Source organism: Alosa sapidissima, chromosome 19 (assembly GCF_018492685.1).
Source record: "Alosa sapidissima isolate fAloSap1 chromosome 19, fAloSap1.pri, whole genome shotgun sequence".
NCBI classification, from domain to species: Eukaryota; Metazoa; Chordata; class Actinopteri; order Clupeiformes; family Clupeidae; genus Alosa; species Alosa sapidissima.
This window is the reverse complement of record NC_055975.1, coordinates 25,354,019-25,369,018: the sequence shown is the minus strand read 5'-3', so window position 1 is coordinate 25,369,018 and position 15,000 is coordinate 25,354,019. Positions and strand designations below refer to the sequence as shown.

General features: G+C 46.4%; 1 protein-coding gene across 1 annotated transcript in view; it reads right to left on the bottom strand.

Moving 5' to 3' along the window:
* Positions 1–15,000, bottom strand: part of ush2a (Usher syndrome 2A (autosomal recessive, mild)) — a 302,735-nt gene that overhangs the window by 100,485 nt on the left and 187,250 nt on the right. Inside the window, 3 exon segments of the mRNA XM_042073212.1 lie at positions 8,347–8,568; positions 9,814–9,982; positions 12,611–12,809. Of these exon segments, the coding sequence (XP_041929146.1) occupies positions 8,347–8,568; positions 9,814–9,982; positions 12,611–12,809 (590 nt within the window).

The window sequence follows — 15,000 nt, the reverse complement described above, 5'->3', positions numbered from 1 at the left end:
TTTTGTTTTTTCTTCAGTGAGAGGGACATGATGGAAACTAAATGACCACAAAAATGAAAAAAAAAAACAACAACTAAAAAACAACAACAAATAAAAAATGTTAGCAGTCACATACTGATAACTGTTAGGAGTGTGGGTGAGTTTAACGCAGATAACAAGGCTTAACAATTACCGGTACTTTAAAATCTTTTATCAAATCGATCAAATCAAAACAAAACAAATGAATTACCCATTAACCAATGACTTATTCTACCTTAATATGAACATGGGGGTGAGATGGGCAGAACAATATCAACATAAATAAATAAACAAACAAACAAACAAACAAACAAACAAACAAACAAATAAATAAAATGTGAGAAGATTAACAAGGTTTGATGGCTACTATGTGAGGGTTAGAGGTAACAACCCATCTAAGTGTTTTCAGTGAAGGTGTGCGCTGCATGCATGAGAGAGGCATGTTGTTGTGTGTTGTGTTTAATAGAAGTGGCAGAATGACACAGGCAGCACTTGCGCTGATCCACTCTGACTGGTAAACAACGCGCTGAAGTGAGCGTCCTGACGCCCAGTTGACACGCCTTCCCATCAGCCCCTCTGTTCTTCCATCAGTGTTCTCCTACCACGTCACCTTCTTCCTGTCCACGGACATCTTTAAGAGCACCTGAGGCCTGATGGGAAATCTCCCGGCCCGCGCCCTGATGCGACTGTCTCACGCAATTGCACACACAACGCATGAAGGCTGTCTGTCCGTGCAGGACAGGCAGGTGCCATACACACGACATGACATGTCAACTGACCACATACACTCGCTCACAAACACACACACACACACACACACACACACACACACAAACACACGCATAAGGAATGTGGCTTTTCATATTTCATAGGTCAAAGGAGCGGTGTGGCAGCCAGTAATGGATGTAGGCTTGGGGACTGATGTGGCTGGATGTTGTCAGATGTGCTGATGGAAGTGTTGTTGGAGAGATAGACCTTTAAATATATATGAGACACGGGCGCTTTGTTGGGAAAGCTCTGCTGATGCATGGGCTGTTGTCTTCCTTATCGCCAGTCAGCAATGTCAGCGCACACACACACAGCCACGTACATGTGCTCCACATGTTTACCACAGGAACTACATGCACACTCTGGAATACAGGGGGGAAAGGTACTAACACACGCATATGCACACTCTCTCTCTCTCACACACACACACACACACACACACACACACACACACACACACACACACACACACACACACACACTCTAGAGTCCACAAATACACATTTACAGACAGACAGACAGACAGACAGACACAGACACAGACACAGACACAGACACAAACACAAACACAAACACACTCACACACACACACACTCTAGAGTCCACAAATACACATTTACAGACAGACAGACACAGACACAGACACAAACACAAACACAAACACAAACACACTCACACACACACACACACACACACACACACACAAACACGCACTCTCTCTCATACACACACACACATACACACAGAGTTCTCCCAAGCATACTTTTTTCATAGATCATCTTATTTGATAAGGGCCACTGAGGAGGTACTTGCTTCTGAACAAAAGGCAGATCACTGGGATAAATAAAATAGTAATTGGCCAAGTCCTGGCAAAAGCATTTTTAACGTTTTGCCACTAAAGTGCACATCTGAACGAGGCTTTAAAACTACCGAGGAAAGTTTTATGTTCATGAGTTTATGATCAGCCATTCCCTTATATTCAAAAGAGCTTACCAAACAGAACTAGAAAAGGGGCAATTTTAATCAAAACCGTTAAAAGCCAGCCTAACAGGAAGTGACTCCTGTTTGATTTCAGTGGGTAAACCATCACTGCTTTAATTACCATCACCCTTGTTCCAGTATGATAAATTACTAATTGCTTAATACCCTAATCAGCGTTCATTCTTTGCACAGATAAACTGTGACAGCGCCATTAATTTAAATAGTAATTTCACTTAACGGCCAAAACGGCACAGCAGATTTTTATGCAGCGTTTTTCTGGGAGCCGCATCCATCACGGCAGCGATGTGACATAAAGACGCCTGACGCGCACTAACTCACTTAGGGACAGCAGATGCTGCAGAGTTGCCTTTGGTGGCAATCCCCATGGAGCATTGCTTCAGCTCCAATGACTTGCAAATAAACAGCTCAACAGTTTTCCAAAATAGCTTCACCCCCCCCCCAGACCCCCCCTCCCTGGCCCGACTCTCTGCATTTTTCATGACGCTTCGCTTTGCTCGAAGCCCTGCGAACTTTGACCCGATGACCCCCCTGCTTCATCATGACCGGGCTCTCCTGTGTTCCTCTCCCGCACCTTTTGACCTTCCTCTGGCTATCTATAGCTTTCCAACTCTCTCCTGTCTATTCCTCTTCTCCTCCTCTCATCCCTCTCTCTCTCTCTCTCTCTCCCTCTTGTCTTTCCTGTGCTCTGTTTACCTTGCAATCAATTCACAATCCTCAGTGAAGGTGCTGCAACTTCAATAAAACCATATCAGCTTTTCGGCAGAGAGGGAGTTTAGTGTTAGCACACGCACCTTTTTTTTTTTTGAGTGCCGGCAAAATGATTTAGCTAATCTTCAGATTTATGATGGATTTGCATACATTCATTAGAGAGCAAGAGAACCCAGTGAACATAAGGTGCTTAGGCACTCTGAATTAAGGTTCATTCACTTAATGATAAGTAAATATTTAGCATGCAATGGACAACTGATAAAAATGTGTACTGTGGATTATAACAAGCCTTTGGATACTAAACTGGAACTTAGAACAAACTAACCACTTTTAAATACCTGAATGCATTACCCAAACCGATGCGGGCACAGTGAGATATGTTCTCAAAGTCATGAACATCACAGCGGGTAAACACACACTCTCTTTTATACTCACAGGGAAAAAGGGAGTTTAAAAAAAAAAACACAGAAGAAGAAACGTTTGCTGGTATCACCGTACAGGTGAAACATGACACGTAAAAATAGTAACGGCGCAGAGCTGTCGTGTTTTTATTTATTTATGTGGTGGGCTCCTGAGGGACCGCCGGGGAGGAGGAAATCACGTTAAATTGACTTTCTCACACCAAACCGGATCCCTGGTGGCTGGTGTCCGAGGAGTGTCTTTGGCGCCGTGTGTTTTATCAACTGGGTGCATTAACAGATGCCGCCGTGCCGACAGAAAAAGTGCTTGAGCAGCGGCTTCGCTTTCACCACTCTTTTGGGAATTCCCGGGGAAGGGCCGGCAGAAGGCAGCTGTCTGCGTCTTTATGTGGTCTCTCCGACGCGAGGAGACGAGGGACTCCGGCACGCTATCTGACACTTTTAAAAGCTGTCAAACCTGCAACTGCCATCCAGCACGTCTGAAACACGCCACACAGAAAAAGTTGGGCGAAAAAAACCCTGCATCTCGTCAATTACGGATTTGTCTGTTTCGCTGCCTAGTTGTGCTGTTCCACATAGAATGACCTTGATATTTGATTAAAATGAATTCAATGTAAAGTGCACAAGAGTTTTTGTTTCAACTGAGTCCCGTTCAATGAGACAACTGCATGTTGCGATAATGAGTTTGCATCATATGGAACTGGAGCAAAGCTGGCGATCAAAGGCAAACAAAACACGCCACCGCAGATACACTAAAGCACACCACGTTCTGCTACCTTTGGTTTCATCCTATAGATACTCTACCTTTTACACAACGCTTTCTTAAGGATAACCTGTTTAATAATCTCAAGCCCAAGGCTCTAACAACTCATGCCAACATTTCCAACCATATGGTGAGTTCTCAGTTCTCTGACAAACCGCTCACTCTCGAACCGTTTTGGCGAAAAGCGAAAGCATATCTGGTCCAAAACTGGGCCCAATCAGTCAAGATAGAGCAGTTTCACAGTAGAGGAGTTTACTATTTACAAACTTGGCTTTCAACTTTTCTGCTTAACCACTGGCCGCAGGGCCGGCCATCCCAACACTGGGCCGAGTTAGCCCCATGCGTGCTAACAGCCAAGCGCTAACAGCGTAAGGATATTAGCCGCGATTAAGGTAACTTAATAGAGAACCCATCATCATAAATGCATTAAAAGAGAGCTGGAAAAAAATGTCTTAATCCCTTCTGTGTGCTCTCCATCTCTATAAAAAAGAAATCCAGACATTAATATTTTGGAATGAACCCCCATCTGCCATTGGTGCTCTCATCATTTGTACGACAGTTTTGGCAGAACAATGCGCGAGCATCTGAAAGATGATTAAATGCCTCCGCAGTAGCAAATGCACCGGCTCATCTTCCACCAGCAGCAGTGTTTAACTATTGGGATAATTTCCACTGGCAAATGGTCACTGTGTCCTTGAGAAACATATTTGATTATTACGTTTTTTTTTTTTTTTTTTTTTTTGAAACATCATCACAGCCATTTTCATCACCCAGTATCATGATCGCGCTTGCAAACACACTCCTGGCCCCCCGAAAAGCTTTTAACACTTAAATGGTGCAAAATATTCAGATTTAACCTTGAGCGTCTCATGTAGTCACATGCTTCTGAGAGGAGCAGGGAAAGTACACACACACACACACAGGCAGGCAGACCTAAGGAGCTTTATGAGCGAGAGAAAGACAGGAAGGGAGAGAGAGAGAGAGAGAGAGAGGGAAGAAAGGATGAAGAGAAAGAGGAGAAAGAGGACTATTCTAATGCAAAGCAGACACCCCTGTCATCTCAAAATAAACCTCTCCGTTAGACTAGCACCGCGCGCACTAATACCCCAGACTTACCCAACACTGTTGTCTTTAAACCCGTTTGTTTGCAGCTTTACCTGTAAACCCAACAAGGACTCAAATCCTGGAGTAAGACATCACCACCCTCATCTGGCTTACAAGTTTACTAGTTTAGATTTGCCTAGAGTTTGATGACTTTGTCAAACTTGCTGGTTATGTGGTGTGTGTGTGTGTGTGTGTGTGTGTGTGTGTGTGTGTGTGTGTGTGTGAGTGTGTGTGTGTGTGTGTGTGTGTGTGTGTGTGTGTGTGTGTGTGTGCGTGCGTGCGCGTGTGCCTGTGTGTGTTGTGTTGTGTGTGTATCTCTGTGTGTGTATGTGTGTGTTTGTGTTCGGACCCCGGCTCGCGTCCCAAGCAGATGGATGCGATGAAACAGCTGAGGCCTGTCTCCCAGCATTGCGTCTGCCTCCTGGAGGCTAGCTATGCTTTTTGACACTGCTGAGAGTAATGTGTGATAGATCACACGTTGGGGACTCAATAATCACATTCCTGCCCGCCTTCAGCTGCCGCCTGGCAGGACTCCGCCGGGATGAGATCCGCCGTGGACGCTACCGAGCGCGGGGGACCCAGGGAGAGGCCGGCGCTGGGGGTCCGCGTCTCACACACACACAAAATGAGACATGGCAGGTAGGATGCTCAGGAGGAAAACAGGAAGTGAATTTCATATGGGATATAAATTAAAACGAACACTGTGGGAAAGTATCCAACTGTACACAGCAAATATCTATACGTATTTTTTATATACATGCAAATAAAATATTTTTAAAATGTTGACATTTAAAAGAGATCTTTTTAATAATAATAATAAAAAACATGTCCAGTCTATGTGTCGATAAAGAGACCATATTTTATCCACAGAAGTTACTATGACGATGCTATGATATTAAACTCTGTTTAAATTTAACAAAGGGGTGAAACACCTACATTTTTGTAGGCTCTCTAGAGTTCTTGCTCTATCTCCACGGTAAATACATTTCCCTAAATTTATTTCCTATTCTTTGGATGAGCTCTGTTTATTTACAGCCCATAGCAATCAGTTCCTGTGCGTTAGCCTTCTGCTGAAGGCAGGGTAATGGCTTCGGAGGCGTCCTGCGCGCCGCGCGTCCCACTGTTTTAAATCACACTCTGGATAGGCCACAGCCCTCGGCTTGCGGCACCGCGCTCAGTAATGCACTGCGCTTAGGCAGAACCTTGACGGAGCTCGAGTGTCTTTATCAAGGTTAAGTAGCCTGCGCCGTCATAAAGCAAAACCCAAAAAAGTGCAGCTCTCTTGCACTGGGGTAATGTCTGGAACCCCCCTACCCCCACCCCTACACACACACACACACACACACACACACACACACACACACACACCCCTCCTCTCCTTGCTCCCCCCTTTTCCCACACGCCCTGCGCCTTGACAGTGTGGGGTAGCAGGCAAATGGCCTTTAGTTGTCCTAACGGCTCGATCCATCATGCCATATGCTCTCTCCAGGATGCTCTCCCTAATGAAGGATGGCTTTTTCATCCGGCTTATTTCAGGAAGATGAACCGAAGGAAGACCAAAAAAAAAACCCACACACACACACACACGGCTTCAAGCACACATACAGTATATATAAACACACACACCCACCCACACACACAGACACACACACACATGGCTTCAAGCACACATACAGTATATACAAACACACACACACCCACACACACACACAAGCATTCAGGAGAATTCTCAGTAGAGAGAGTGAAGGTTGCACACGGTTAAGCTATATGAATGAAGGTGAAGAATGTACTATTGACAAGTAAAGGCTGTGCAGAAAGGAGTAGGTTTTAAAACCAAGACGTAGCTGTATCTAGTGACACAGGCTGATAAGACACTGTGAGGAGCGTCTGTGCGTGAGAAATGGACTTGGGGTTTGACTGCAGAGAAGCTCCATCAAAGCCTGTGATCTTTTCCTTCCTGGCCGTTAGGACTCTCAGATGGAGCCTGTGCAATATAGCGCTAACCCCTAAATGAATGGTGGCGGTCGCTGACTGTAAACAGTTGTTAGTATGATAGATAAGCGAGTGAGCGTGTGTGTGTGTGTGTGGGTGCGTGTGTGTGTGCGTGAGTGTGTGTGCGTGCGTGCAGGCGACCTCGCGGCAGCCATTAGTCTCGCGGCGTCCCGTGCGCCTGCTGCGCGTTTGGCACAGTCCTTGTTGTCGGGCGCTCGCAGCCGGCTGCGCTCCATCATCCGCCCTGACAAAGATGGCTGACATCGGGGGCACTGCCCGCTCAGGTCCATCTGTGCCCAGGTGCCCACTTTAGCTCCGCGCCACAGGGGACCCGCTCTGACCCCTCCACCGCTCGGGCCCTCTGACTCGACGCCGCTTTTTGGGAGTGGGGGGGCATGAGTGTCATTTTAAAGTCACCAAGGACTACAGGCAGGCACTCAACTTGGGGAGAGTTTGGCCACTTTCGGGTGAGTTTAGCTCATTTATTTATTTATTAGTTTATTTTCAGAGCTACAGTAAGGAAGACGGATGGATATTGCAAAAATTAAATACTGTACAGGGCCAAATGTCTCATCATCATTTGCTGCTGGTGTCACAAAATCTTTCGGTGCATGTTGGTGAAAAATGATCTATGTGCATTACTGCACATCTGCATATGTTGCAGACTACACAAGCGGACTAACAATGTATGTGTGTGTGTGTGTGTGTGTGTGTATGTGCGTGTGTGTGTATATGTGCGTGTGTGTGTATATGTGCGTGTGTGTGTATGTGAAAATGATCTATGTGCATTACTGCACATCTGCATATGTTGCAGACTACACAAGTGACATGCGTGCATTTTGCAATATGCCGTATATGCAAAACATGCATGAGTTTGTTCACATGTACAATATCATATGTCTAACAACTTGTCTCTCATATTAGCTGGCCGTGTGTTTCTGCAATATACTGCATCATCTGATTTAAGTGTGTATATATTTACATTTCAAGTAAAATGGGTAGCTATTCTCTCTACTACCTGGCGTAAGTGTGTATAGAAATACATAATATGATCAAATATAAATATATATAAATATACAGTGATTTTTTTTGGACAAGTACTCTGCAGTACCTGACTATACTATTGCTGAGCAAATACATATTTGTATATGTGTGCAATACAGGTGTGTATTTATAACTGTGCATGTATGTGTATGTTTACATTATATGTGAGTGTGTGTGTATGTGTATATGTGTGTGTGTGTGTGTGTGTGTGTGTGTGTGTGTGTGTGTGTATGTGTGTGCGTGTGTGTGTGTGTATATGTGTGTGTGTGTGTGTGTGTATGTGTGTGTGTGTGTATATGTGCGTGTGTGTGTATGTGTATGTGTGTGTGCGTGTGTATGTATGTGTGTGTGCGTGTGTGTATGTGCGTGTGTATGTTCGTGTGTGTGTATGTGTTTGTGTGTGTGTGTGCGTGTGTATGTGTGTGTGTGTGCGTGTGTGCGTGTGTGTGTGTGCGTGTGTGTGTGTGTGTGTGTGTATATGTGCGTGCGTGTGTGTGTGTGTGTTTGTGTGTGTGCGCGTGTGTTTACCTGGCACAGGTGTGTATGCGGTTCCTGTCTGGGCGTCTCCACAGCAGGCCTGGCCCTGGCTGACCACCTGAGCTCCGCAGCACTGGGCCTGGTAGCCGTCATGGAGGCTCCCCCCACAGCACAGCTGCCCGGCCGCCCAGGAGAAGGGGTTCCCCCCACAGCACGCGTCCCCCAGGCCCACCGACACGCGCATCTGCTCCGGGTTAGGGCAGCACACCTCCCCTGCAGAGACCCCGAAATAGCATCGGGGAGGAGAGAGAGGAGAGAGGAGAGAGGGGGGAGGAGGAGGAGAGAGAAGAGGAGAGAGAGAGGGGAGAGAGAGAGGGGAGAGGAGGGAGGGGGGAGGAGGAGGTGGAGGAGGAGAGAGAAGAGGAGAGGAGAGAGAGGGGAGAGGAGAGAGGGGGGAGGAGGAGGAGAGAAGAGGAGAGTAGAGAGAGGGGAGAGGAGAGAGGGGGGAGGAGGAGGAGGAGAGACGGAGACAGGGGGAGAGGAGAGGAGAAACAGAGAGAGATGGAAGGACAAGGAGAGAGAGGAGGAGAGGAGAGAGTGAAGGAGAGGAAGAGGAGGGAGTGGAGAAGGGAGAGGGAGGAGGAGGAGGAGGAGGAGGGAGTGGAGAAGGGAGAGGGAGGAGGAGGAGGAGGAGGAGGAGGAGGAGGAGAGGATACATCTGGATGAGGATCCAGGAGAATTACCAGGGAATTCTGCCAGAGCAACTCTGGCTTTGACTGAGTAGTCAATGTGACTTACATACATTCCAATGGTTCTGATTTAGAACAGCAGCTAGAACACAAGCAGATATATAGTATATATACTGTATACTAATATGCCATATACTAATATGCCAAATCTGGGATTCAGGATGAGGCCTATTCTGCATGGATACTGATGAAGAACCACAGCAGAACAAAGGAGTCCCCAAACACTACAGTATACAAACAAACACAATCAAATAAAAATGGACCAAAACCTGATGTATCTCATTCAGCATCCACATTTGTTTTACTTCTCAACTTGAACAGAGCTTGGACATAGGACTTGGAATTAGTGCTATTACTATGAAGAGTAATACAGTATGATTATAATTATTAAACACTTTATATTAATGTATATGGACCCTTTCAACAAGGTAAACAAAAACAATGCTTGAACGTTCTATTTGGACCCCAATCTACTTCCTCTGCATTAAGATAACATAATGAAATGTTAAAACGGAAGCCTTGTGGGGCCAACTATGATGCTGATAATGGAACTCTCTTGAAAGGGTCCATAAGTATCTTTATATGGCTCTAATTATTAAACACTTTATAATGTATATAGTAAATTTTGAACAATATGATGATTAAATATTCCCAGTCACACATAATGGATCTCGTCTCTCAACATTTCTGGGAGCCTCCATTGCTAACCTCCGTCCTGTGTTACCTGTTTTACCTGAGCTGAGTGACAACTGGGGGTCGTGGGACTCACCTGGAGGGACGCGGACGTAGTAGCGGCCGCAGCACTGGTGTTGGGGTTGAGTCTGGAACAGCTGGTCGCCGCAGCACACACTCTCCGAGGCGTTCCGCACCGGGACGTAGCGTTCGCCACAGCACTGGAGCCAGGAGTCACGTGTGTACACCGTCTCTCCACAACACACCTGTGTAGCCGACGACGTATACAACACACACACACACACACACACACACACACACACATGAATCATCGGGCTTCTCAGATAACTGTGTGTGAGTGTGTGTGTGTGTATGTGTGTAAGTTTCAAAGTGTATGAGTGTGCTTGTGTGTGTGAAAGCCTTTGATGTGTGTTTGTATCTCTCTTGGCCACACTGCATGATTCAGCTGGACCACCTCTTCAGATGCCTGTGTGTTCCGTCTAAACCAAACGTTAGCTCTCCTTCCCAGCTCAGCCGTCCTCTCGGATCAGTCAGCAGCTCAGTAGCGCACGCTGCCTCTCGGCATTTTCTGCCAGGCAGTTTGGAAGGCAGCCGTGAGGTGCGCGTTGGCCCCTGAGGCCCCCTCCCCTAGCTGCGCCGCTCCTCCTTGATCTAGCCGTAAGATCAGCTCAGGGCATCGGCCATCGCTTCGTCCTGCGCTGCGGTGCGGGCGCTATATATAGCCGGGGCTCGACTGTCTATTTTGGCAGGAAACCAGGGCAGAATAGATTTTCTCCAGCGCCCGTGCGCGCGCGGACGATACCCTGGTGGCGTCTGAAAAATCTGTGCCGCCCCTAGCCCCTGACATTGTTCTTACCTTTGGCTCTCCGAGAGGACTAGATGACTTTTCAAGGAACAGCCGCGTCTAACCCATAAATCCCCCCAACGTGCAGCGACGGAGGAAAATGTGCCAGGGAACAAACGGCCTGTTCTTATTAAACGATATTAGTGAGAACACCACCAACCTCAGGGACACACACTGCCCCATCGCTTAATCTTAATGCCCTCGTGGCAAACACACACACACACACACACACACACACACACAACCAGAGTCACACTCACAAATCACACACACACACATACACCCACACACACAGTCACACTCACAAAACACACACACACACCCACAGTCACACTCACAAAACACACACACACAGACAAAAAAACAAGATGTACCCATTGTTTCTTAACATGCTGTGATGGATTTTATACAGTGTCCTGTAGCAGACAACTGGTACTAGTCTTTGTAGTAAGTTTTGGTAGTGGAGAAAATATGACAGAAAGTTCATTTGACAAATATAAAGCCAAGGTACGGAAAAACAGAGAGAGAGAGAGAGAGAGAGAGAGAGAGAGAATAGAGAAGAGAGAGAAGAAAGTGAGAGAGAAAGAGAGTGAGAGAGAATATTGAAGAGAGAGAAGAACGCGCGAGAGAAAGAGAGTGAGAGAGAGAATAGAGAAGAGAGAGAGAGAAGAAAGTGAGACAGAAAGAGAGAGATGAGAAGAGAGAGAGAGAGAGAAATAGAGATAGAGAGGAGGAGAAAGGAGAGGATGAAACAAAGACGACAAGAAAAAGCAAAGAACCGGAGCTCCTCTGAGAGTGGAGACAGAAGCCAGGACAACAGACAAGCCAGGACAACAGACAAGCCATAATCATCAGTCCTCCATAAAAGTGTTGGCGGCTTCTGTTTTAGCAGGCCATGTAGTACACGGGAAGAGCTTGTCCTTCGCTAACTTGTGTTCTTTTGTCTTCCTCTCCCTTATGTATTAATGTCTGATCGCAGCGAGCTGGGAACGTATGGCTGCGGCACTCTTGCCAACTTGGCTTGCTTTCAATAACATTAGGATTGCAGCAATTGCAGAAGACGAGTTAATCTGTTTACTGAAAAACAATCGCAAGGACCGTGCCTCATGCATATAAAAAAACACAGTCGCTGGAATACACCCGTCTCTGTTCCGCTTCACCAGCCCCGCGATACGCTTCAGCTGCCTCTCATTAATTTGGCTACAGAGCTCTGGGTCCGCGCAAGGGGATGGCTATATGCCATTACCCTAAATTTAGGCCATTTTCGATACGTTTGGAGAAAACCACGGCTGATGATAGAGTGAGCATCTGTCTGGCATCTTTAGGGGCAGCGAGGATGGGAAACACTACAAATAAGTCTGTCTGAGGACGTCATAGGATTAATGATTATTTATCATTGCCAGACATCCATTAGTAAAACGGTTTGCCCTCTCTCTCTCTGTTGGCTTTAAGATCGATCTGCACAGTAACATTTCCCTAAAAGTTGCTAGGTGTTTCTGTTTTTCCAGAAAAAAAACTGGCAACAATTCAAAGCAAATACAGAACTGAACTGCATAAGGTTCATTGTGCAGGTGTACTGCATTCACATTAATGACACTGTGTATGCAATCAGCTAACACATATGGGTCTGGACAACACACTCTTTTTAAATGCCAAAAAAGGCCAAAAGGAAGGCATACAAATGTGTAAAGCAGTTCTTCTAATGGTTTATTTCGTTAGATTTTGTTTTATTAAGAGACACCTTGAAGTCCAATATTAGTATGTATGTTTTAACTCTGGGCTTCTAATAATTTTTGCATAGTTATGAGGTCAACATCTGGACAGCTGGATCTCTGGGAGGTCTGTATGCAGCTGCATGTGTGTGTGTGTATATATGTAAGTATGTGTGTCTGTGTGTGTGTGTGTGTGTGTGTGTGTGTGTGTGTGTGTGTGTGTGCATGTGTGTGTGTGTGTGTGTGTGTGTGTGCATGTGTGTGTGTGTGTGTGTGTGTGTGTGTGTGTGTGTGTGTGTGTGTGTGTGTGCGTGTACCTGCTCCTGTGGGTGGTAGCAGGCGCTGCCGCAGATGCGCTGGGGCTTGGGGCAGCGCAGGAGGGAGCAGCGTCCGGCGGGCCTGAGGGTCAACTGGACCCGCAGCTCCTCACACTGCCTCAGGGCCCGGCGCCGCACGTCATAACCCAGCAGGATGCCATTGGGCTGGCCTGGGGAGCTCCACTCCAAACGCACAGACCTGGAGAGAGGGAGGGGGGGGGAGAGAGAGGGGGGGGGGGGGCAGAGAGAGAGAGAGAGAGAGAGAGAAAGTAAGGAAGAGAGAGAGAGAGAGAGAGAGAGAGAGAGAGAGAGTGAGGGAGAGAGTGAGGGAGAGAAAAGGGAGAGAGAGGGCGAAATGGAGAGAGAGGAAGAGAGAAGGAAGAAGGGCGAGAGGGAGAGGAGGGAGAGAGAGACAGAGAGGTCCAGATAAATGAGGAGAAAGGGGGACAGAAAGAGTGAGGCGTAGAGAGAGAGAGTGATGGAATGACAGAAATAGAGAGGTAGGGAGAGATTCAGGATGGAAAATAAATAAAAAGTAGCAAATGGTGAAAGAAGGAGAGGGGGAAGAAAGAGAAGAAGAGAGAGAGAGAGAGAAACAGATGTTGGTGAAGAAAGAGAAGACAAGAATCAGAAGTAGTAAGAGAGAAAAGAAAACGGTTTTGAAGAATATCACACATAAGGTCTCGTGCACACACACACACACACACACACATAAGGTACATCTCGTGCACACACACACACACACACACACACACACACACACACACACACACACACACACACACACGTGCAGCATTTAACATAATTCTCAATATCACACATAAGGTACGTCTCGTGCACACACACACACACACACACACACACACACACACACACACACACACACACACACACACACACACGTGCAGCATTTAACATACAGTAATTCTCAAAATCACACATACGGTACATCTCAAGTGCATGGGAATGTGCAGCATTTAACTCTCAAAATAGATAACGATTGTACATTCTGTACAGTGTATTCTTAAATAACCTTTTAAGTCTATATTTCAAACAAGGCATCCATGTGTCCAGGTACAGCTTATCTATCACTTTCTCTGTCTCTCTCTTTCACTCCGTCCCTCTCTTTCACTCCGTCCCTCTCTTTCACTCTGTCTCTCTCTTTCACTCCGTCCCTCTCTTTCACTCCGTCTCTCTCTTTCACTCTGTCCCTCTCTTTCATTCTTCTCTCCCTTTCTGAATTTCTCCCTTAAAATACTCCAAAGAGCTTTTCGGCTTCGCGCCGGCTGTTGTTCCAAGAGCCATATGCTCTCCAGCACAATACGGTAAGATGTTTCTGTTGTGTTTGTCTTCACTTATTGATTTTCCTGGGCAGGTTTTAGCTGACGCACACACACACACACACACACCCGCGCGCGTGCACACACACACACACACACACACACACACACCCACACGTACAGTACACACACACACACACACAGAGGATTTCTACCACATGAAGGAGGAGTGGGTGGAACAGCTGATCCAAACAGGTACTGGATCAAAGACTCTCGGTGCCTCTCCCTGCCTGCCTGCAGTAGCTTTGTTAAGCTCTCAGCTAAACAATATCCTCAGCATATGGCATATGTGGAGCCTTCTGTTCACCACACAAAGCAGTTACAACATCAGGCATGAGACACATGTATGGGGAAACCTGGTTGAAACGGGCCGTTCTGAATTTTTCATTTAGAGGAAGAATTTACAGTTATCCAAATTTTTAGAGGTGAACATGCAGATATAGTAAATAACGTACAGATATGTTTTGAAACAGGCCATACAGGCTCTAGTGATTGTTTAGTGGAAGCATTCACTTCTATTTGAATCTAAAGAGGTGAAACTACTGTATGCATATAGAGAGTAACTGTAAAATTCTAATTACTTCATTAGATAATACGGCAGCTGCGCTAATCTAGCGGGACTAGCGGGTCTCTGCAGACAGTAAGACGGACGTACAAGAGAAAAAAAGACACAAAGCTGGCGGTAACTGTATGTCAGACAGTGTGTGTGTGTGTGTGTGTGTGTGTGTGTGATGGGTGACCCGGGTTTAGTGTTCCTCATTCCCATCCCTGGTTTAAAATAATCCCTCTCTCCATCAAATACACCATTTCACTGCCGCGCCGCAACCCTCTCTTTCTCTCTCTCTCTCTCTCTCTCTCTTTTCCTCCTTTAACACACTCCTCCTTTGTGTTTGCAAATCTCTTTGTCACATTATCCTGAGACGTCCAAATTACATAATGATCGCTGGATCGACCCCCCGCCCCTCTCCTCTCCCAACCCCCGCTCCCCACCCTGATGAGTGGACTAATTGATTGTGAAGACTGCTGATGGCACAAAGCTGACAGATCTTA